This window comes from Rhopalosiphum padi, chromosome 3 (genome assembly GCF_020882245.1).
Source record: "Rhopalosiphum padi isolate XX-2018 chromosome 3, ASM2088224v1, whole genome shotgun sequence".
NCBI lineage: Eukaryota > Metazoa > Arthropoda > Insecta > Hemiptera > Aphididae > Rhopalosiphum > Rhopalosiphum padi.
In genome coordinates, this window is record NC_083599.1 from 11703407 (window position 1) to 11729509 (window position 26103).

At 26.4% G+C, this 26103-nt stretch overlaps 1 protein-coding gene across 3 annotated transcripts; it reads right to left on the bottom strand.

Moving 5' to 3' along the window:
* Window positions 1-4159: 4159 nt before the first annotated feature.
* LOC132924369 (tau-tubulin kinase homolog Asator) lies at window positions 4160-19209 on the bottom strand. 3 transcript variants are annotated; one of them, XM_060988643.1, is made up of 20 exons: window positions 18390-19209; window positions 14908-15038; window positions 13626-13773; window positions 12347-12561; window positions 12100-12270; window positions 11192-11377; window positions 10552-10839; window positions 10334-10487; window positions 10058-10273; window positions 9775-9993; window positions 9452-9573; window positions 9205-9374; window positions 8990-9128; window positions 8738-8909; window positions 8063-8209; window positions 7656-7800; window positions 7273-7380; window positions 6930-7187; window positions 6496-6627; window positions 4160-6420 (listed from the first exon to the last, which is right to left on the bottom strand). In XM_060988643.1, exons 2-20 carry the CDS (start codon window positions 14962-14964, stop codon window positions 6372-6374), a joined length of 3096 nt encoding a protein of 1031 aa, XP_060844626.1. In that variant the 5' UTR covers window positions 14965-15038; window positions 18390-19209; the 3' UTR covers window positions 4160-6371. The 3 variants fall into 3 exon arrangements, with proteins under 3 accessions (XP_060844626.1, XP_060844625.1, XP_060844627.1); XM_060988642.1 differs by having other exon boundaries at window positions 6496-6675; window positions 18390-19208; XM_060988644.1 differs by lacking the exon at window positions 8063-8209 and having other exon boundaries at window positions 6496-6675; window positions 18390-19206.
* Between the last annotated feature and the right edge of the window lie 6894 nt (window positions 19210-26103).

The following is a 26103-nucleotide window of genomic DNA, read 5'->3' on the forward strand; positions in this document are numbered from 1 at the left end:
TAGATTAAATTAATAGACAGTTTTGAAATCAAATATACGGCCCCCCCATACAAATAATAAAAATAAACAAATTTACATAATTTTATCTAACTTTATTTAAGAGGATATTATACCCGCATCTGTTTTCTCTGTTTTACATACATTCAGTTTGAAAATTTTCATTCAGCAGAATTCATTTTAAGATGTTCGCTTTTACCTATTATCAAATTAAAAGGTAAGAAAATGTCATGCTTTTATTGATATTATCATTTTAAAGTCGTAATCATATATATCAGCCTTGGTCGTAATATTTTACATAGCTATAACTCACTTTAAAATGAAAATATAAATAAAATCATTTGACATTTCTTAGTTTTACCTTTAAATTTGATAAGTAAATTTACTCTTAATATTAAAGCGAAGATCACAAAATAAGTTCTGCTGAACGCATAGGCGCAGCTAGGTGGGTGAGCCCAGACAGTTTTTTAAATTTGTTATGTTAGTGTCAAATGTCAATAATCAATACTAGTGGTGTAAACTAGGGTAAAGCCCTAAGTGTTGCTGATAGTAATTTAGCCTACCCGGAAATAGAGCACTAGTTGCGCCTATGGCTGAACGCAAATTTGGTATGATATACGTTAATAAGACAGAGACAACGCATGCGGGTGTAACGTCCTCTTAGTGACGAAATAAACATGTAATTATTAATAATGGGAAAGTCGGTTCCAAAAACCTCACAGTCATCGAACCATAAAGTAATAGTGTTTGATGTTTCACGCCTTCACGGCATGTCGACATAATAATATATATTATATTATTGTACATTCATAAAAACCACGATAAAATATATATAAGATATTATATCTTTAATCGTGATAAAAACTTATTATGAAATAGGTTTATCCATGTGATATGAATGTGATAACCGATGACACCTCTAAAACACAAAAATAAAGGATTTTGAAACGATAAAAACTTTTTTCATATTAGTGATATAAAAAAATTAAATACGATGTTGCACAGTTTTTGCGATGTTTTCCTTTTCATAGTGTGAACATTTGGTTGGTTAATTTCTATAGGGTTCCCATACAAATTTACAAATATTCCATATCAAATTAATCTGGGACAGATATCAAAAATAGAAAATTAAATTAGACTAAAAATATTATTGAATCATATAATTAGGTATTGCAGTAGAGCGACGATTATCCACATTAATTGGGATCGAGGGGGTGCGGATAATCAAATAAGTATTAAAAATAAAATTTAAGACTAGTTTACTGTGTGTATAACGTATAGATAATAGATACCTATAGTATGATAGGTACATTAGAGAGCCGTAATAAATAATAAAATAAAAATAATCTCGCTCTCGCATTTCATAATATATACTCGATAAAACGAACATAACAAATAATAAAACCAAATTAAATTAGACAAAAAATACATTTGTACAAACATTTTGTGATGCGGATAATCGACGCTCTACTGTATATAATATAATAAATATAATAATATATACATTTAAAAAATGTATTTTAATATTTTATACACTATACATAATAATGCAAACAATTTTCTTTTCGTAAATTGTATTTATTGTTCAATAAATTATAATACTTTTTTAGGTAGGTACTAAAAAGATTATTATTAAACATTAAAAAATTGGTAAGTATTTAAATTTGCTTGTATTGGACTGGGTTCTCCTGTCTCCTTTTTTTTATCGCACTATTCATAATAACAAGATGAACATTATACTGTTTTAGACATTGATTTAGACATTTAGTAGACAATTTAACCGAAAAAAGTAAAGATGGCTGAATCTTAGCATACACGAAAAATTGGAAGTCTTTTTGTAGTTATACTTGCACATTAAAATAGTTAGAATAATTATAAATGATCCTGATTCCTGATGAAAGATTTTTAGTGAAATTTGTTGTTGTTTTTTTTTTTTTAATTTATGAAATATGTACCTAATCGCCTTCGTATATTCTTAGGAAGACTTCGGAGATAGGTGTAGGTAATCCAGCCACATGCATGTTTCTATATTTTACCGTTATCATGCATTATTGACAACAATTTTAAGTTATAATGTTCAAAGTTTATGAATGTACTAATTTTTTTTTAAATAATTTATCGTTATAAAAAATCATTACATTTTTAGTTGAGCTTTGTAAACATCAAAATATAAAATGTAGAAATATCAGCCACTGAGATACAAATATACAAATAGTGATGAGTTTTCTCGTTTTCTGGCAACAAAGTGATGTTGACATGTCAAGGACACATACATCTATATGCCTACTAAATTTAATTATTTACAACATGTACCATTCAATTACCATAAGAAGAATTTGTATACTTTATCAGATCTTAATATTTATACATGAAATTGATAGTGACAGAATTCAATTTATGTAGAAAGTAAAATTAATTTTATTGATTTCTACATTTTATTTAGATAAAAATAAAAGTTTTTAGTTTTCTAAGTTTAATATAATTTGATTGAAATATAAGATAATTATATTAACCTTGGTAAAATTATATTATTTCAAACCCATTCTATGTAATTTAAAGTCTCACAAAAAAAAATAATTTCCTACCTTAACTATTCAATTTATTTATACTATTTTATACTATTTCATCCTCAACTGGACTATTTTCAACTTCATTGAATTAGGAAATATACAATATCAGTTATAATGATCAACTTAAAAAAGTGGGAAAGTGGGTATCGCTCTGCTGTATAGTAGAGATGGAGAGTAGGAAGGTCACTGGTCATTTTAATGGATGTGTTAAATTTGAATGAAATGACAGGTATCATTGTATACGAAAAACGAATCTGAATGGAGATGATTTGTCAGTCAATGATTGAAATTTTAATTGTCTATAAGTAACTTAAAAAAGGACAAAATATTTTGAAAATTTAATCGTAAATAGATAACCATAATATAAACATTTGGTAAAAATTTCAAGTATTTACAATGATTTGTTTTTGATTTACAGAAAATAAAAAATCGATTTTGTCAAAAAGTGGTTATACATAAAAATTCCCGTTATTCTGTTACTTTTTCAGGGGTTTTGAAAACAACTGCAATTGTTTTACTTTTGGTCGAAGTACTAACTAGATGAATTTTCCTTTTCAAAGAGAGGCTGAAGTCAAAAATCAAAGCATTATTACTACTCCAAAACGCGATGACAGACACAAAAATAAAAAAAAAACACACATAATTTTAAAATCAATACATTCATCACTCCGTTCAAAATCTAAAAGTACATATAATTATAATCTTTGTTTTAAATGCAATTTATATAAACCCTCATCCCCTCACTATGGTTATGATGAAATTTTCAATTATTAAAATTTACATTTAAAGAATAGAAGAAACTTTCAATACATTCGATTTCTATTTTAATTACCAAATAACAATTTATATTACTTCTCCTAATTAAGCAATATTTCCTTTAAGATAAATTATCATACCTCATATTAAAAATATAAGCTTATTTTGTATTAAATATAATTTACAAAACTATCAGAAATAAAATGAATAATGTAGAATTTTTTTAATAATAAATGTATATCTATTATATTTATTCTTACTTTATTTATCTAATTGTTTATTTCATCTTATTTGAATAAAGAAAAATATGTTAAATATTTAGTTAATATATCTACAATGTATATTACATATATCTTATATGTGTTATCCATGTTGTAAATTTAACTAACTGTTCGTTAATTAAAAATAAAATAATATTAATATTATTTAATGTTTATTATTTATTCTTATACAATAATTAAAATATTATTACACAATATGTATATTTGTGATGTAAGATAAAAAAAAAATTATAATGGGAATGTATGTGATGTTGGAATCTTTTAATTAAAACTTTAGTTACTAATTTTTCTTAAGTAAACCTGAATTATATTTTACAATGCTATATATTTACTAAACAAAACTAAAAACCCATTGCAACAAAAAGGTTTGAATTAAAAAAGAACAATAACTGCATCAAAGCTAATGAATATTTGGCTACTTTATTTATTGCAAAAAATAAAAACGTAACCATTTAAAATAATAAAGCTAAACACAATGCATTTACAAAACATATGTGTTTATGTACACAGTTTTTATGTAAGGTAATGTTAAAATAATAAATATAAATATTATAATTTTAATATAATGTAATAGTGTATTTATTTTCATAAATGTTCTACATGACATGAGAGAAAATCACAAAAACAATATTCTGTGAATAATGTTTGAGTAAACCTAGTGCATAACTACTAGTTTGAAAATTACTACACAAGCAAACACAAAAAACGATAAATAATAGTAGTCTCCAAGCTCTTATTAACATTTCAATAAATTAAAGAAAAAAAAAATACATTACTGATTCATCAGTCAACTGCTAGTAACTTACATATAAACAGTACAATTAATGTAATTTAAAAGTTTTTTCATACATTTCAATAATAATTTATTGTATTTTTTTTATTAAATTATACTATATAAATATAAATTATAAAAAATAAAATGCTGCAAAAAATTGTGATGGGAAATTAATTATTGTCTTCTAAACTTAGTTGTAACTAATAGTTAAAATAAAATAAAAATAAAAAAAAAAAACACCAACCAAAGTTAAAAAAAAATTAAATTAAATTGTAACTAGAGTTGATTAGAAGCACCACAGTGACATAATAAATTTCTAAATTTGTTTAATAAAAATGACTAGGTTTTTTGGTAATTATACATTATTACGTCTTATAAGAAATAGAAAAAACAAAAATCAATAACATAATTAATAATCGCAAATAGTATTCAATAGTGTATAAAATTGTTTCTTGATTAACAATTAAATAGATTATTACACATACATCATTGTATAAATATTTCTAAAAATGGTATGAATCTAAAGAATATAATTAACTAATACAAATTTTAGCTATACAATTAAAGACTGCAAAACAAGATTGTCAAACTCAAAATTCAAGTCTTATTGGTTATTTAATTTTTTTTGTTTTGTAAAAAATTAGCTAATGGTTTATGAAGTTATATGAATTACATTATTCGCATTTTTGATTTGAATATTAATAACACATTCAGTCTTTTTAACCATTAATTTCCTAAACAATTATATTCTATTTAAACATACAATTAACAAAAAGTATATCGAATTGTAATGCAAGTATAAATATTGTACATAAATATCATATTTATTGTTTTTGTATAACTTTATTATTAAATGTAAAGAAAAAATATATGAATATTTTAGTAACCAATAATCCGATTAACGAGTTTGACGTCTTTATTTAGTAGCATAATAGGTACTGACAGATATATTAATAAAAGTAAAGGTCGAGTAACAATTAGGAACTTGACAATAGTGCGTTTATAGGAGCTGCTTTTAAATAGGTTATCTATGTATTAACTTATTAGTAGGTATGCGTACAGGTCAAAGAGATCTTTAAAATGTAGAGCTAATTTTTTTTTTTTCCCATAAAAACAAATGTGAATAAACAAAAATATGTTATCATCGTGTGTCATTTGAAATATTTATAGAGCAGGTAAAAACCTTAGAATACTACTTTTATCACAGCCTTTAGGGGTTGTTGACAATATTTAAATAAATTATGTATGTACTAAATAAATAAACAAATGAACACAAGACATAAAGTTGTTTTAAATGTGAAAAACAAATTAAAACCGTATACAACACACAAAAAATACCAATGAGATGCAATGGTGAAGGTACAGCAATTAAAATTTTAAACTAAATTATAAATTCCATTAACAATATTTTACTCAAAAATTTGAATGAATAAAGTTGTACGATTATTACATTAGATTAATGTTATTTTCAATGATATATGTATAATGTATATAAATAAATTTAAATTTAAGACACTAATACAATAGAATATTGTTAATATTAAATTAAATTTAAATAATTAATTATTATTTTACATTTTGTTTTATGATTATGTGAAATATAACCATCAGGTAAAAAAAAGTTCGAGAACTGTGGTTAAACTAAAATCTAGTTTAGAAAAATAGGTAGTTGCAGAAAGTAAATTAACTGAATTAAATGGAAAATTGTAGTATGAAAATAAGCCACAGAGAAAATTTGGTCTTTCTTGGATTTGAATTTAAAAACTCAATTGGCATCTCTTAAATAATAATAATAATAATAAAAAAAAAAAACAATATTATAATATTAAATAATTACGTTAAAATAAATAAAATACAATATATGATTCATAAACACGTTTTATGCGAGATTAAAAGTTTAAACTAATTATTCAATTACACTGAAAATAGTGTAATATATCTTCAATGAAAATGAATATAATAATATAATCTATCAATTTATAATATACTATTTTAATCTCTTGCAAGCTCAGTAGGTTTAAAAATTTGGTACCGGCGACATCTGTAAGAATAAGTAATATTTCAATATATATATTATAATATACAAAAAAATAAGAATATAAAATATTTAACATACCTAGCATTATTTTCGACAAGAGTTTGGACATCTGACGAATACATACTCGGTGGTGGTATCAAGGTAGGAGATGATAAAATATCAGACTCATAATTTCGTTCAAGACTTCTACTTGATGACCCAGATACAGGTCTGTAATTTGAAAATAATCCAGTATTATCATCTTGACTACCAGAAAATCTACAAAAATATAAAATAATATAATAAGTAATTTACTATTTAACATTTAAATATTATGTAATATAATTAAATGGTGATTTCGATTTGTGAAATTTAAAATACAAAAATAAAAATGACACAAAAATCAGTATTTTCTTCAAAATTATTAAAAAAAAGTACATTTCAAGAAATCTAAAGTGTTATATTAAAGGGATTAAAAAATAATTTTTTACACAGTGAATATTTAAAATTATGTAAAATAAAGACATATTTACCTAGATCTATAATATGATTCTCTTGACTTTCGCATTTGAGGTCTTTGAAATCGTAAATTTAATTGAGATGGGTCAGTTACATATTTATCTTGAAGTTGTCGCCGTCTTCGAAGACCTGGAGTGTACTGATCATCAATTTCTTCAGAAGTCGGTGGCTTACTACGCACTTCTGTGGATAAATTTTGACCACGACATTTTAAAAGTGCTTCTGGTAGTTGTTTTCCACTATTACTAGTCGCACTTGATTTTGATTCATCACTAGAAAAAAAAGAAACAATTTTTCAATAAAAAAATTAATTATGTGTACTCAACATTAATTAAAAAAAATATATTTATTATATACCTGAACATTGCCAAATTTATTTCATTTGATTCTGATAATTTTTGGTTGACGGGTAGTGGAATTTTACTGTTTTTGTTAAGAATTATGGGTTGAGGTGGTTTTTTACTTCTAGAATGATACATTTTTGGATGAGTTTTATAATTATTTCATAAATAAAGAAAGATAAATGAAAGGTGTTTACATTTTTAATTGATTATTTAAATAATTATAGTAAGAATACAAAATAAAATGATTTATAAAAAAATAAGTATTAATTGATAAATGGAAAATAAATCAAATATAAAAAATTGTTAACACTAATATTAATACAATTAAAACATAACTACTCAAAGTCAACTCCATATTTGATATTTTTTTTTTAGTTAATTTGGATAGACATATACCTGCTATGATCTGAGATTTTGTTATTTTGATCGGAAGAGGAATAAGATTTTACACTAATGTTAGATAATTCGTTTTCATCAAAATGTTTCCCATTTATGTTCATAATATCACTACTATTTCTGTTTCTAGCCCATTTTCGGTGAGCTGTAAACAAACAAAAAAGTTTTATTTTTTTAGTTTGGTATAGTTGTTGCATAAGTTAAACTAAATTAAAACTAAAAACTGTTAATTATGGCATAAAAACAATTTTAATGGTCAAACATATTATGGTGTTAAATTTGTTAGAAAAAAATAATTTCATAACAATATTAATAAAACATTAGACTAAGATAAACTGCTGCATATTAAAATAAAATATAAAATGCTGTTAAGTATTTGTTAATGATTTTCAATTGTTAGAACGGACCTTCATCATCTTTCTCGATACAATCAATCGGTTTTGAACTTGTCGTGTCACAGTAATTATCATTATCATTCAGATGTCGATCAACGACTCTTATTTCCAATTTTCCAGATACCGTTTCCATTGGGCAATTTTCAGATACATCATTCCCTATTTATGCCGTAATTTATACACATGATTTTAAATTGACCGAAGGATGTATTATATAAATAAAATTATATTTTTATGCCAAGAGAATAATGTTTTTTACATAACAACATTTGTATTCCAAATATCATGTAGGAATTCTATAAATTAGAAATACTAAAATAGTTTGGATATTTCAGAAAGTAAAAGAAATCAAAAGAAATTGTAAAAATTATACTAAAAAATGATTTGGTAAATAATAAACTTTTATTTAACAAACAAAAACATTTAATTTTAGTTAATTTATGTCATTATTCTTATTTAAATTAGTTTAAGAGAATTTTAAAAAAATAGATAAAAATGTATTTTCATTTTAATTCAATTTTAATAATTTTTCTTTTCTTTTTAATTCAATTATTAAGCCTAATATTAAATTAAAAGTAAAATATTATAATATATAATATTTAAAATGTATTTATTTTTTATTAAAAAGTAAATTTTTTAAAACTGAACATTTCCTAAAATAGGGAAGAACATTTATGTAACACTCACCATTTTTTAGTGATTCATCGGCAAATAATTTTCCCGATAATTCATCACCATCATTGGAAGATCTGGTTGTGTTAGTGGTAACTTGTAGAGAAGGAACTTTTAATTTCATTTTTGTTTGTTGTATGAATTGAGTTTGAAATTCTTTTTTAGGAATAATGCTCAAACTAATGTTCTATAAACCACAAACAAATACAAACTTTATTTTTTGCCACTATAACATCAAGCTTGGCACATGCTACTGAGTAAACTTACATCTAGACTAACAGATCTTTGTAATTTCTTTGTAATACTTTTTTCAGAGTTCCTTACAGCTATATTTCTACTTGTATCAAGTTCATACACAATATCATCAAAGACGGCTTCTTGTAACCAGGGTGGTTCAAGGTTTGTTCTAGTTAGACATATGCATTTTAATAAAAAATATATTCAAAGTTAAGACAGTTTAAAAATTGTTTATGTTAATTTACCTTATTTTTGTAGCAATTTGTATTTCACTCCAAGCTCGTGATAAGACTGAATTATTTATCAGATTATCAGTGCATTTTGAAAAACATTGTGCTAACTGATCTTTACCAGATATCTTATCTGGTGTCTTACAATTGTTAGGGTATTGAGAACAAATGTTATCTTTTCCACTCTGTGTATAAAAACAATTTAAAATTTTTTAATTAATATAAAAACAGTGCCTACCAAAGAACACAAAAAAACACATACCAAAGAGACACCATGTAAACTTAATCTATGTTCAGGGCTTTGAAGATTTTCTGCTTTCCATTCATTATCAGTTTCTTCAGAGTCGTCAAATTGTGATTTCCATTGTGACATAAGAGTTAACCCTATATAAAAGTATTACAAGTATAATATGTCATGTTGCATAACAATCATTTAACATGAAATAAATATTGAGTTTAAGATTTTTTAAACATGATTTAGTGGCCCATAACCATTCAATCACATTTCATAGAGCTATTAAATAGTTTTATTTTTGATGTAACTTGACATAAATAATTTAAACAATATAGTAAAGTTAAATGTACCTCCTCCACCACGTGTCACTTGTTGCATTGCAGATAAGTTATCATCATCAATTACTGCAAATTGAGTATATGTGATGTCTCTGGCAGTAGTGGCAGAAGATTTTAAGATTTGCCTATTAGGAGTAGCTTGTCGCCTAGCAAAATGTAAGCTGCGTTGTTCTTTTTTAATTTGATTTACAATACTATCTGCTTCAACCAGAGGAGAGCTAGCTGTTGTAACTAAAATAAAATTAAAATATAAAATGTTGTTATAGTAGTTCTTTTTTCCAAATTTAAATTATACCTTTATTAGCTTCTTGTGTTGCTGTAACTGAAGTGTTTAAATTACCCAGATCTGAATTAGGAACACCTTCAGTATTTAATGGTGTTGGTGGGAAACCAGAATCAACTGTACAGTTAGTTTGGGAAGAATTACGCTTAGAAGCTTCCAACATTTCTGTTTCTCTTTCCAAACCAGGCATAGAAACAGCTCTTCGTTGAACTACTTTCTTAGGAGAACCTATAATAAATAAAAATTATAGTTACATAAATTTATTATTTATAATAAAAAAAATATTACTTTTTGGGATAGGTAAATGATCTAGTGGTGTGCTGGATGTAGCATTACAATTTTTATCAGTAGAAATAATTTTATTAGAACCTGAATTATTTGCATCAGATTCAAGTTTTTGGGCACGTCGGTATATTATATTATTATCACATTGTATTTGCTCCTGTAAACAGAAAAAGTTCAAAACAGTTAAAATTTATATTACTAATTTAATAATAAATATTTACCTCTGGAGCAATTTTTTTATTGTCTGGTTCTTCCTCTTGCCCGTTATCTACAGTAGATGTGACTAGTTGATTGTTAATGTCTGCACCGTAGGATGTGCAAGTGATTGGCCTGGAGATAACTGGTGTGGTATTATTTGTAATAACACTAACTGTAACTGCTGGTTGAACAGTTTCAGTAGTTTTCTCCCAGTCAAATTGGTCACATTCTTTAACACCACGCCTTTTCATACATCGTTCAAAAAGACCCGTTAACATATTATAATCTGGTTTGTCTGCATATTCAAGAGACTAATAAAGAAAAAAAATAAGTTAAAATGTTTTCAACTTTGAATAGTTTGTGACGGGACTTTTCTTTATTAAATACATATGTTCCAAGGATTTGTTTAACTATCAAGTGTACATTTGTTCAAAGAATTAAGTTTAAATTTTATAAATGTGAAAATGATTTCAAATTTATAATACCTTCTACTTTAAAATAATTCTACAAATATTTTATCAATGAAATTTCAGTAAAGCTTAAAAATTAATTAGCAAACAGAATTCATACTTAAAAATTAAACAGCATTAAATCAATTATCTCTATTTAAAATTTTTTTTATTACTAAATTAAAATAATTAAGACAATGATCAAAGTTTTTACCTGAATATGCTCAAGAAACTGACGCAGATCTGATGGAAGATGTTTAAGAAGTGAGCGATGATCATAATTTTCTTTCATAACACCGACTTGCTCTTTATCTTTAATCTTCCGCCAAGGTAACTGACCATTTACAAACTCCGCCAGCATATAAAATAATGACCATAAGTCATCATGTCTTCCCATTTCCTAAACAAAACCAGTGCTAGGAGTTTAAAATTATAATTTTTTATGTAAAATATCCTATAATAAACATAATTATTTGTAATATATGTAAATAATGTACAAAAAATAAAATAATTGTTTTAATTATGAGATTATAATAAATTAACAGTCAAATACATATATTATAATTTGTAATAAATGTTAATAAAGATTACACTATGGCTGGAATTATTGATATATCAACTATCTACATCAATATATCGTTATTACGATAAATACTATTTTTTTTAATATTTTCGACACTTCTATATTCTGTCTAAACAAAAGTAATCTCAGGCAGTAATTGGTTTTTGTCTAGTTTTATCACAACCATCAATTAAATATTTGTTATCGTCATCAGCTTTTGTTTCCAATGATTGGCTGTGGCCAAAAATTGTACTTATACTCTGTCCAGTAAGAGAATGCACAACAAAAATCGGTTTTTTAGTGCATCACTACCATCAAGACTAGTCTGATTATGGTGGGATGTTGCATAGGGATGCATAGAATTTTCACATTTTCTCGCTAGACAGATTATGCCTATTTTTTGGTATACCAAAATGCCAGTATCCAAAAACCTGACATATTGAAACACTAGTCTTCAATTATAGTAAATAATAGTGTATACAGCATACATTTTTTTTGACAAATATTTTATTTTATGCATGCGATTTTGAAATTTATTTAAACAGATAAAAACAACTTACTTTATTTTTGTGGGCATTCAATGAGGCATATCTTACAGTACCACGGAAACCAGCTGCAGTTCTAGGAGTTCGTACATCCCCATTAGCTGTTGTGAATTGTCTAGCTAGACCATAATCCAACATAAAAACACAACGGGAATTTTGATAGAGTCTTCCAATAGCAAAATTTGACTATATAAATGAATAAACATCAACAATACATTAAATAAAAAAAAATATCTTTTAATAGTTTCTAAAGTAATTTTACAGGTTTTATATCTCTGTGTAAAAATCCAACTTCATGAATACTTTCTATGGCTTTTAAAATCTGTACACCTAATCTTAAAGTGGTAGATAATGAAAAAGCCCCTCTTGGCTGTGCTCTTCTTAGCTCAGCTAAATTTTTTCCTTGTAACTGCATTACAACATAATTAAATCGTTCATTTCTTCCACAGCCAATAAAACGACAAACGTGTTCTTTACCTAAAACATAAAAAATATATTAATAAAAACGTAATAGATAACCTTGCTCACATAAAATCATATTTTTTTTCGCTTAATATTATAACAAAATTAGAAAAACAGGGATTGCTACTATCTGACTCAAATCAAATAATTGAGGTTGTTGTAAAAATATTTTTTCTTAAAGATACATTTAGAATACGATCAAACTTAAAAACAATTTTGGTAAAAAAATTAGTAATTAGTCATTGTTTCTGAAGGAAATCTATAATATCTTATCTAATAATGGAGACAGTGAAAATTTTAAAGGCTATACAGAAAAGCTATCTAGTAAAGATATCATTAATTAAGTACACTTTCATCACATTTGTTAACATAGACTGTTCATTTACTAAACATTAATAGTAATAATAAAAGATCATTCAAATATTTAAAAATATTTTCAAACTTATAATTTATATAGTGCAATTATGGAGATATAAATAATTAACTCATTAAATTACAAATATGATATAATTCATAAAATTAATTTGATTATATTTTTCAGTGACAAAATCTACTACTTACAAAAATTCTTAAAAATTTCTAAATTTCACATTTTTACTATAATTTTTCATATTAAAATCTTTTAGAAAAAAAGATTTTTTTTTAACTTTTATTGCATATGATAGTACATATTTAGTTTTTTATGCTGTTATAATTTGAAAGACCCCCCACAAATTATTGTTATTAGCTACTACTATAGATAACTATAAAAACATCATTATAACAAAAATAACATAAAAATTTATCACCATTATTATTATAATGTTAGTTGTTTATTAATTTAAAATATATAATATAAATTTTATATATATAAAATGTATAATATATATATTTATATCATATACATAGCAAAATTGATAGTTACAAATAATTGTTGGTCAATACTTGCGGATACAGTAGATGATAAAATGATTTTTTTTCATTTATAAAATGTATAAAATTGATATGTGCAATATTCACTAATACTTATCCAACTTATTTGCTCACAAATATATGATAATTTTTTTATTTTATGTATATGTAAATAAGTTATTATTTACCTTGTAATTTTTTTAACACAGCTACTTCCATTTTTAAGACTTGTTTAGGTTGACGAGCCGATTCTACTTTCAAAGCTATAAGTTCTTTTGTGATAAGATCTTGACCTTCATATATTTCTCCAAATCCACCACCGCCAATTTTTCTGGCCTAAAAATGTATAGTTTATTGGTATTTTATTCAACAAGCAGTTACATTTCAACAAGAAATATTTTATTAAAAGTTCTTAAAAAAGTGTAAACTAAAAAATTGTAAGTTATTTACCTAATTTAAATAAGATGTAATAAATTATACTATAAATTGTCAAATTTCTTATGGATATTTTATATAACATTGAAATAAATGATTATTAATTAGGATACTTAATTATTGCAATGATTATTATTTATTTAACAAGATAAACATTTTAAAAATAAACATTAAAATGATATATAGAATATAGATTATTATAAAATAAGTGTTGTTGACATAAACAGACTATTATACTATCTTCGTATAAATGTTTTCTATAATGAAGGAGAAGCTGTAGAAATAATTTGGACTTTGTCCAAAATTGAAATACATCAGTATTGGTTAAATGTTTAAATGATAATCATTTTATCAACAATTCTATACAATTCTAAGTAAAAACTATATGCATTTTTTATATTTGTAATTTATTACTTTAATTAACTTTTTAAGTATATTCAATCTATATAATGTATTTTAAATAACATTTAAATATAGTTTAGTTTAATACTTTTATTTTTTTTAGATTTTACTGCAGTAGTTATTATTTTGATATAATTATAAATGCATTATATAAACCGTAATAAATGTTAACAATTTAGTTAACCATAAATTTAAAATTAAATTTATTTATTCAAACAACAAAGAAATTAGAAAATTAATCAAGTTATTAAAATAGTAGTTATTTTGTACATAATAACTGTTTTTTGTTTTTAATTACTTATGAAAAAATAGAAAAAATATGCATCTCTAAAATTCTAAATTATTTGGCTGTTGTATATTTTAGTATAACAAAAAAATTCAATACACATTCTGTACATTCCTAAACATTTATTATGATAAAATTAACCATTGTACAATAGTTTCTTAGAGGCAATTTATATTTTAAGCTTGTTTTATATAACTATGTTAAAATACATTTTTAGTTTGAATTATAAAAAAAAATAATACCAACAATATTTAGAATAAAAAAATCATAGAGTAGTGTTGACAAGATGGACAATGAAAATTATAAATAGAGACAGAAAATAAGTGGGAGACAAAATGTTTACTTACAACTTTCCACCTTTCTTTTACTATATGTCCTGGTTGTAACAGATCTTCAGAAGACATCTTTACTTATATATGCTCAAGTTACACTATGATTTGTTATTCACTGTTTTTTTACCAATGATATTTGGTCATTACTGAAAGAGATAAAAATATAATAATTACACAAGGTTAAAAAATGGTATCAAGTTACATTTGTTTAAAAATACAAATAATTTGTGTATGATTCCACAAATAATGTACAAAATATACCATACCATTAATTACAATTATAATTGACTTTAAGAATAGTATATAAGATTTTAAATATTCAAACATAATTTTTATTTTTATTTAAAATAGTATGCAACATTAAATGTTGATCTTAAAATTAATTTATTAAATAACATTAGTAATACATTTTTAAATATCCTAAAGCTTTAGAAAATATTACTTGTAATTTATATGAATACAATAACTCTAAAATATATTCTTCTTCCTTCTCATAAAATATATTTATGATTTTTTTATTCTTAACAATTTAATTTAAGTAATTTAAAATTATTATAAATGCATTACTAATACACAATTAATTCTGTACACGACACTGTCCACAACTAAAAAAAAAGTACTAAACATTTATATGTAGGGATGAAAAAGTTTGTAGCACCATTTTTATTTGCCTAAAATATAATAGAATGTATTGTTTGTATTGTTTTAAACTTCAAGTTAAATTATTTAAGAAAATAAAAATAATCAATCAAATAAACTTGAAACCCAATAGAAGGAAGAAAGATAATTGTTTATTAAGATCATTTAATACCCCATTAATATTAACTTTTTACTATGACGCTATAACCTTGTTAGAATAAAAGTAAATTTTTTAGGTAATTAATGAGAAATGAAATAGTAAAATTTTTTATTATTAATATATATATATATATAGGTATAACAAATAACTGCAGTAAGAAAAAATATAAATGTCTAAGGTAATTTACACCATTATATTATACTTAAATGTTAATATTTAATATACTTACAAGTATCCCATAAAAGTAACCTCTTCAAAAATAGAACATCCAAAAATAAGAATGGAGAAAATAATTAGATATACAAAACATGTTCATATTGCAGAGATATTTTTAAGTTAATATAGTAGTTAATTTATAATTGATATTTAATGTGTTATTGTAATTTGTAACACATTGCATTTGTAAGTTAATCACATTATTAGATTATAACTCAATAAGAGTAAAAATATTATAATGTACATTTGATTATTTATTACATAATAGTAAGTAATTTAAGAATACTGGTATAACTGATATTAATGTACATTAATACGGGATTCATCTCACAAATATTTTTAATCCTGTGAAATATAAGATGTCTATAATAATATGATAAATAAAAATGATATTTGATAACTATAAAAAGATAAATATTGCAAAAAGTTCTTATTTCTTAAGATTGGTTTCATAAAATTTCTAGGATTTCTATGATATTGAGCTTAAATAAATAGGATAATTTATTGTTATACTATTTGAAGTATAACTAAAGAACTTAACTAAACTTCTTAACTAAAGAATGTCATAAAAAAAAGAATAAGTACCTACAGGAGTCGATTGGCGACATTGTGGGGTCAATAGGGCAAATGTATTGAATTTTAGTTCAACCAAAAATAAAACTAAATCATTTAAAAATATACACAACACATTTAAAATAGATTAAAATAGTTGAACAAATTCATAAAGTACTAAATACTTATTTTCGACACAAATTTTATGTTTAAATTAATAATTTGTTTGTAAATACTCAATACATAGATACCTAAAATATAATATTTATCTTAACTCTCAAAAATAATTTTTTGCAAACTAAAATGTATTGTCATTGATTACCCAAGTAAGTAATTTAATAAAGATGCAAATTTATTCAGCATAAACTAAAAATTATTTTTCGGAAGTAATACATATGTTTTGATAAAAATAAAAATTTAACAGTTGGAATTAAAATAAATTAAATATTAGAAAATGTATTAATCTGTCATCAAATTTAAACCCAATGAATTATTTAAATTATTTATACATAGATACATGTATGTGTTTTATTTCCACATAAATGATAAATATTATACATTTAACAGTAACACAGAATATGTAAGAAAATGGTTTAGTATTGAAGAAATTAATTTCATGATTATTTTAAATTATTACTTAGAATAACAATATTTTTTAAATTGTATCTTATAACAATATAATAATGTAATATGTATTTACTGTAAAATGTATACATATCAAATATACATTATATAGGCACCGAAATAAATTAAATGTTTTCTTAGAAAAAATCACATTAGTTAAAATTGTTCTCTATATTAATAATATACGTATATAACTTAAATTAAGTATTATTAGTACTGACAAAGTTTACCTGCCTATTTTTTAGAGCCTTCATCCTAACACTTATTATTTATGTAGATTCTTAAGATTTGTGGTTTCATTTATCTGGATCAAAACCTGCTACTATTGGACTTTGAATGTTTATGTTATTTAATATATATACCATATAATTACTAGATTAGAGTTACCAGTCAATGTCCTAAAAAATCTCATTGTGCACAACAAGTATTATGATTCAGCCTTATTCTAGATTAAAATATATAGTACTACTATATGTGTTGGTATGGAAATTTAGAAAAAAAAAACAATAATTACGTAGGTACAAGTATTAAACAAATTAGTTAGCTCAAAACTGATATTAATGTTAATTAATTGTTATCTTTCAATCTGGCCTAATACAACTAAACATAACAAAATATATATATACATATTAAATGGGTATATATGGGTAGACTAAATAGACAGATAATCATTAATTATGTCATGCAATTATTTAAAAAAGCTAAACAAATAAAATGTTTGAACTTTTAAAAGTGATTAAAAAGTTGCATTTATAAATTCTTAAGTGCCAACAAATTGTTGACATAATAACTAAATACATATTAAATAAAATACAAAAGTACATGACTATTTAAAAACGTCCCTAGAAATACCTATCTTATATCATAAATCTACATGACTGTCAAAACAAGCATAACGGCCTTTTGTTTACCGACTACGACGGTAACAACAACAATCCTCTGGAACCCATACCTGTAGAACAGGGTATTGCTCGGCGATCGTGGATGGGTGGAACGGGGCATAACTACTCGCGAGAAGCTTTCCAAGGGTTCCACTACCAGACTACTAATAATTAATCTAACTACTCGGCACATAACTTCGATAGCGGTGTGCACACGACCAGTCGAACTATTCTGAAATCCAAATCGTGTGATATTATAGATCGGACTGTGGTCGTCGGAGTGCAACACTGACGGCGAAACGATCGTTGTCGGGCATATATAAGTCATAAATCGAAGGGCTCCCGACTGCAGGTAGGGCGGGTGACACGAAGGCAGAACGGGGCGGGCTCGGTAAAAATGTTTACCTTATTGTATTGATACTTACAGCCGAGCCGCGGGCAGCTGGTCGGTCTGTGGGTCCGACCGGCACACGGAGACACGTTCAGCGAGACGGCCGTTGGGCAGTCACGACCGACGTATGACCGACGTCGTTGGTAATGATGACAACAATGACGGTATCGAGACGGCAGCTGCGTAACGTCGTCGCAGACGTACAGCAGTCATGATAAGACGCGGAAGAGATACGGCGGTGGGCCGGCGGAACACCCTCGGCGGCGGCGGCGGAACGAATATAATATTATCGATAATATTATTACTATTACTATTATTATTATTATTATTATTACTATTATTACTATTATTATTATTATTATTACTATTACTATTATTATATATTATATAGTCGCGAGCGGCGTTGGGGAGTTGCTATGAGAGGGCGGAGCAGGTCAGCGGACACGGCGATACGCTACGCGACGAAAAACAACGGACGACTACGAAGACCGCGGTTATTGTGGTGTACGAGACGCGACGCTATAGGCGCCCGGTGTTATTGATCGGCCCGTCCGTCCGTATCGTCGCGTCGTTAGTTACTGGCGTTACTGCGTGATCGGAGCGCGCGACGTGACGACGTGCGTCTACTACGGTCGCGTACTCGGTAAGGCGGCGGCGGTGGCTTTGGCTGGCGGACACGCGCGCGCGGGTGTCGGATTGCACTCGCCGGGTGGATTATGATATTATTATTAAAATCGTTTCGCACGCCGACTGATTACCACCGCACCTGACCGGCAGCACTACGTTGGCACGGTGTGAATGCAAAAAAAACAGAAAGCGAGCGTATAGCGCGACGGCCGGTCTGGAAGACGGCAGATGTGACGATCATTGATTGCGATTTTTTTTCCACTCTTTTCCCTATTTCCTCCCAGCCGGGGACGGGTTATCAGGCACGGACACGCAGGCGCGATCCCTAACCCTTGAGCGCTTGCGCGCCGAATCCACGCGAATAAAATCCGATCAGCTGTTGCCCTAATTTCGCTATAGGTACACCTCATCGACACTAGTTGTATTAAACGGGTGTAGTGTTATATACATATATATATATATATATAATTAATTAAACAGCATAACACGAGTGTGGGTGCGTGTGTGTGGGCCAGCAGTCGCGGGCGGTAAATCGATTGTCCGAAAATCCGTTCAACTATAAAACTTTTTCCATTCCTTTCCGGTTCGCAAATTATAGCCTATATATGTATATGAACTTGATGAATCTGTAGGCTTAATTATATAATAATATACCGCTTTATGTCAATATTGTAGCAAGTACCAACACTTTTTCCTTTTGTTTTCAATATTCTCTTTTATATTTATTTTTACCAAATTTTGCAATCAATTTATTCGCCTTGTCTAGTATTGTCTATATCATTCTTATTTTATTTTTGATGCGAAATTGTTTATTGGACGTGTTATATTTCTGGTATTTGTATAGAAGTGTTGATGCACGCCTGTTTCATACACGAATAAATAAAACAACCCAGATCGTAATAATCGTCTCGATCGTCCCGGCGGACGACATCACATGCAGTGGCCCATCTGAAGTACAGCCAATGGTGGAGACCGGAGGGGATGATTTATAGTTTTTAATACAACTCCTACACATCATTACGTAAGAGGAGCGCTCCACGCCCAACATAAATCAACTTTTTTGAAATTTTTTTTATTCAACTTTTATATTAATTTTTATTTTATTTTTAATGCGGATCTGACAATTTTATACTGTTATAGATAGAATAAATATACAATGATAAAATATTAGTATAGGTATACTAATAAGAAAATAGTAAAGAATAGTATAGAAAATAGATAAGAAAATCAAAGCTCGTTTTCAAATGGCGAGAGGAAAAGGGTGATCCATTCATCTTCGCCGATAAGTACGCCACTGCCCACTGAATGCACGTCTGCACATACTGTATGATGTATACATGGGTTTGGCGTTGCATTGGCTTCGTTATTTTATAATTATAACTTATAAAAGATTTTATAATATCACTGATATCGAATTTTTAAATAGCGTAACTTAAAAATGTATACCATTATTTAATACTTATAACTTTATAAGTTACAACTATAGTCATTATTAGTCAATCGTGTTTTAAGAATTAAAACATTTCTACGTAATTTTAACAGGTAGGTAGATAAGTGACTAGTACTGACTTTATAAAATGAATATTTTGAAATGTTAAAAATTCACTTCTTGTGGAACTACGGGAGAACTAATATAACGACAGGAATCCAGTCAAATATCCCGGCAATACAACATCACGGAATTCTACGAAAATGTATTTTCTAAATATTATATATTATATTATTGAAATTAGCGTTCACCGTTACACGATGGAAGAAAAAAAAACAGTGCTTCAATCAAATGCTGCTCGTTTTTGACGGCACTCTGAGGCATTTTCTAAAGATAGGATGGTCATCATTAAGTTTGATAATAGGTAAATTGACTCTAATATTAAAGCTAATAGCATTTAATTGAATCAGCTGAACGCAAGTTTGCTATGTCTTATGTTCGTAAGACAGAGACAACACATATGGGTATGACGTCCTCTTAATAAGATTATCTGATTATGTATATGATTTTTTAATGCATACGATAAGCATTTTAATTTTAATAATAAGCCGAATAGTTACATTTTAATAAATGTAGGTAAATCGTACCGTTATTACATTAATTTGTTTGCCTATAGGTACCATCGTTGATTATAAATACTAGTATGTACCATGTACGGTGTGGTTAAAATTGTCGTATACCCGCATCATGATGTATATTGCATGTCTAAACTAACTTAAAAACAAAATAATATATTTTACATCATTGTTTTTATTTTTAATATTAGAGTAATTTGACCTATTATAAATTAGTTAAAAATATTATTTAGAGGGACCCGTGTATAGTATTTTTAATATTTTAATCTTAAGATAATATTATGAATTGTATGAGGATTTTAAAATTGTAAAGTACTTAAACAATGCTTCGAAATATTAAAATACGTAGAGTAATAGGTCAATTTTATTATTTTGACTGATATATTAAAAAAAAAGCAAGAGAAAAATGGATAATTCTAAACATAATGCATTAGTCATAATGCAAGTTACCTAACTAAGTATATGCGTGTTAGGTGTAATAAGACGGATACAATAGATACAATAGATACATATATTATATTTTATAATAAGCACTATTTAATATTGCACTTATATGCTGCAAATACCGAGTTTGGGCTTTTAATTGTTGTTTCCCCCTCCCTATAAATGGGTGTAAGGATGCTCCCCTCCCCCTGGCACAGTCACGATATCGTTGGCGCGCCGTCACCATAGTGCCTTCAGAGTTCAGACTGACTATACGGTCCCGCAGGCCATTTGGCATCGTCGTCCGCGGTGAAGGGATGACCGTTGTCCGTTAGCCATGCAGTCCCGTATGTGTGTGTCATTGGCACACGGCACACAAGCGGCATACAGAGGGAGCGAGAGGTCTATACGTCGTTGGTCGGTTGGCGCGCGTGCCGGCGGTATATTATTTCGAGAGAGTGTATAAAAATAATAATATACAAATACGAAACACCGTTTTCGCTCGGACGACCAATGCGTATAATAATAATACGCGTGTAAGGAGAATTTTTTTTCGTCGCTAGCAGCGTTATATATTACAGCGCGGTCATACGCGCACTTATAAATAACCCTACCGGCGGTACCGTTTGTGTACAGTTTATTGCCGTCTCTTTAATATAATATTAAATTATATAAAAAAAAAACCGCATTGCTACCTCTTTGTCGTTATTATATTATCGTTGTAACATTATAGTAGGTATCTATTATGAAGTCAATTACGAATTTGACCGTTTTAAATTGTTGCGTTCACTGCGATTTATATAGGTACCTACGTAATATATTAAACATAATATATTAAATTCGCTGCAAAAATAATCAAAAGCATTTGCATTTGCCTATTATAATATTATTCTATAGCATTATTGTTATAGCGAGTAGCGACAACAATAATAACGACTGCGTCTCGACACATCGATATACAGACCGCGACATCGCGTATATTAGGTATATAGGCACGATGATATGCATAGCGATGAGATTAAGTCTCTTTTCCGCTCGACCTGAATATTATTATGAGTTACAACCAGAGCGTATGTAACAGCAGGAGATGAAGAGATATATCTACCACCGTGAACATTTTTTTTTTGTTATGGGCTTCTGCCTTGTTTCTCATGTACATTCTTGGTAAGGTGATTTACTATTTAGTGACTAAAATAAATTGTGATGTAGCCGGTCCTCCTAAAAATGATATACGATATACATATGCCATACAAAAATGTTTTCATATTTCTTGTTGTATGATGTATTCATGTACATAATATATTTAAATAGACTATATAATATAGCTTACTATCACTAAATCAACATAAATTTATTTATATAATTATATGCGTATTCAATCATATTATATATAATGTATAAAAATAAATAATCCAAAATTCAAGAAATGCTTGAAAATATTTTTTTTATATATCTCACATGAAACAATTCGGAATACTTATGCCACTAGCCACATAGGCTTATAACTTTTTGTTGTAAATTGTAAATCAATACACGTTTACGTGATAACACAAAATTATAATAAATTACTCTCCAATGCCTAGTCTCAATATTATTATGAAAGTACCTATTTGAGTCCTTGCTCATTATAGGGATTAAATAATAAATACTAAATAGTATATATACTACATATAGTTACTACTTAATACTTTACAAGTATACCTATTGTAATTAATTAACTTATACTCACAGAGATTACTCATCTAAGATCCTATATTTTAGCATAGTAATTGAAATTTTCCCTTTAAAACTGAAAAATATAAATATTGGATAAATTATTATATTAGGTAAATATTATTGTTTTTGTAATAACAAAATTTGAGGTTACGTCGGAGGCATAATTATATTCGTTTATAACACTATATTAAACATTTATACTATATTACTATAATGTACTAAATGTCTATATTATATTATGCGTTTATACTATATCTTTCTCTATATATATGTTACGGTCTAAATCGAAAATTGGACATTGTAAACACTGACCGGGCAATGTATACAATGCACGTAATATTTGGGAAATGTAAATTATAAATATTTATTTCCCATATAGACTAGTCATTGTATAAAATGCTAAAACTGGTGTGGTCATTGTGTATAACACGTAGATGCTAAAAAGTAAAAGTATAAGTTTATTTCAGTAACTTATCATAAGAAACAATTTTTATCGATTTGAACTGAGAGAAGTATAATTTAATCATCAGGTTAAATCTTAAATATTTGTGAACTTACGCGCCCTTTAACTCATAAACATGCTGAGGAAGTAGCTTATATGTTATTGGATATTTTTACCACTTTTGGTTTGGTTTGTTTGGTTTGCAGTGTAGAAACCGGATACTACAAATTAGGTACAACCAAAAGTAAACTACAACATTATTACAGTAGAAAATAGAAATCAGTTAACAATTTGCAAGAAACAGTTGTTTAGTATTGATGATGAACTCAACATTCAATTGTCACTTAAGGAACTAGTCAGGCTGTTTTTCAACATAGGAGGTCGAGGCTATAACCACTACATTTATGGTAAAAATAAATACAAAACAAGGAGATGCAAGTGTAAAGCTACTAGAATTTTATGCATCTCCAAATGCAATAATGACAATACAATACGTGTGTGTCAAAATAAATAAGTTAAAATGAATATTAATAAATAAATAAAAAAATGTTCCAATGTTAATCAATAATAAGTGTAAAATAAAATAAGTATTACATTTAAACTTAATATTTTTTATTATTATTAAATTAGGCTCATTATTAATTTTTTCCACTTGGCATAATCAGTCTGCAGGCTATTGTATACAATGTTTGGTCTGTGTATAGAATTATCCACATGGCTTGAAAAACTCGGGTATTGTGTATAATTCCTGGTCTGCAGTGTTTACAGTGACCATTTATCCACCAGGATCGTAACATATACATTAATACTAATATAAAATTAAAAATTAAATCGTAGTCAAATAATTTACATTATTGTTCAAAACCTTGCAACTTTGTCTTGATACTTGATTGTTAGTGAAATTAAATTATTATGTCTATAAGTATAGTTTTGTGTGTGTGTACTTATACGCAATAAGTATAAGTATTAAGTTAACAAAAAAATGATTCAATTTTCAATTTTGAGAGAAGTTTCTGAAAGAAAGTTGGATCTAAAGGTCAAGATAAAAAGTTTTCAGTATTTTTTAAAGTAATCGGGAGTGTCAAACAACAAATTAAGGAAAAACGGAAATTTTACACAAAACCAGTTTTCGACAAAATTGATTTTGTTTTTTTTTTATGTAAATTAAAAACGAATAACCTTAAACATTTGAAATTTTCACAGAATATTTGTATATTTGTATTTCCTTCACTTATTAACAATTTTCATAACATTTTAATTCTTTTTAAGCTATTTAATATTTATAGATATAATACATTTTTTATTATTTTTTTTAATACATGTCCATAAAATATATTATTTGTTGGGTAAAAATGCATACAAATTGAATAGATTCCAATAAAAAAATATCAACAATTTATTATCACAATATTAGTTATATTATAAGCGTTTAAATTGGAAATTTCAACTAAATTCGTAAAATCATGACAATTTTCAAATTATTTTTATAATTGAGATTTGTAAATTTAATAGGAGTTACTTTATTAAAAAAAATGTCTACGAGAAAATCAAATTAATTATGAGCATTTGAGTTTTACATTTTTATTCAACCGTAGAATAATTATTTCTTCTTAAGTTTTTTTTTATATTTTGTTGTAATTTAAGAACGGATAACCGTAGATACTTATTATGAACATTTTCAAACTATTTTGCAGTTACAATTTTTAAACGTGCAATTTTTATAACTAAAGTTTTAAAATTTAATACGAAATTTCTATTATATGTTGTTGATATTGAAATTAAAAATTATATAAGTATAATATTTTTAATTTTTAAACATTTTAAGTTCAAATTTATAATTAATTATATATTAAACTATATGAATAACGATATTCATTCTTTTGTTAAAATTATTATTAAAAAACATTATTCGTGGCGATGACATAAAACTTTTACGTACATAATTATATTTTAATTAATTTACAATTTTACACACAATGACATCATCAAATCTAATATTTTCAACAACAATTAATTTGACTTACTAGCTGTATTATGATTAGTAAAATAAATTAATTTAATAGTAATATCAAAAAATATAACATATATTATGCAAATATATACTTAATGGTATTATAGATTGTCTCCACTCGGAATCGTTTTTCGTATACAACAATGCATAATTTAAATAAAATGTGATATATCCATCACAGTTAAGCACCCATTCAACACCTATTGTACAGCAGAGCGATAACCACTTGACAACTTTTTTTTAAATATATACATATATCTTAACATTTTGTTTCCTATGTGACTAATGGCTATATTTAAAATATCTGAAATTAAATTTAAACTATTAATTGCTTTCTCGTGTTAGATTTTTACTAAAATTTACTATAACTAAATGAGTATTAATAATAAAAAAAAAATGTATTAAGATACTATTACTTATAAGTTATAATTTACTATATATTATTATTAAAAAAAAAAAGCTATG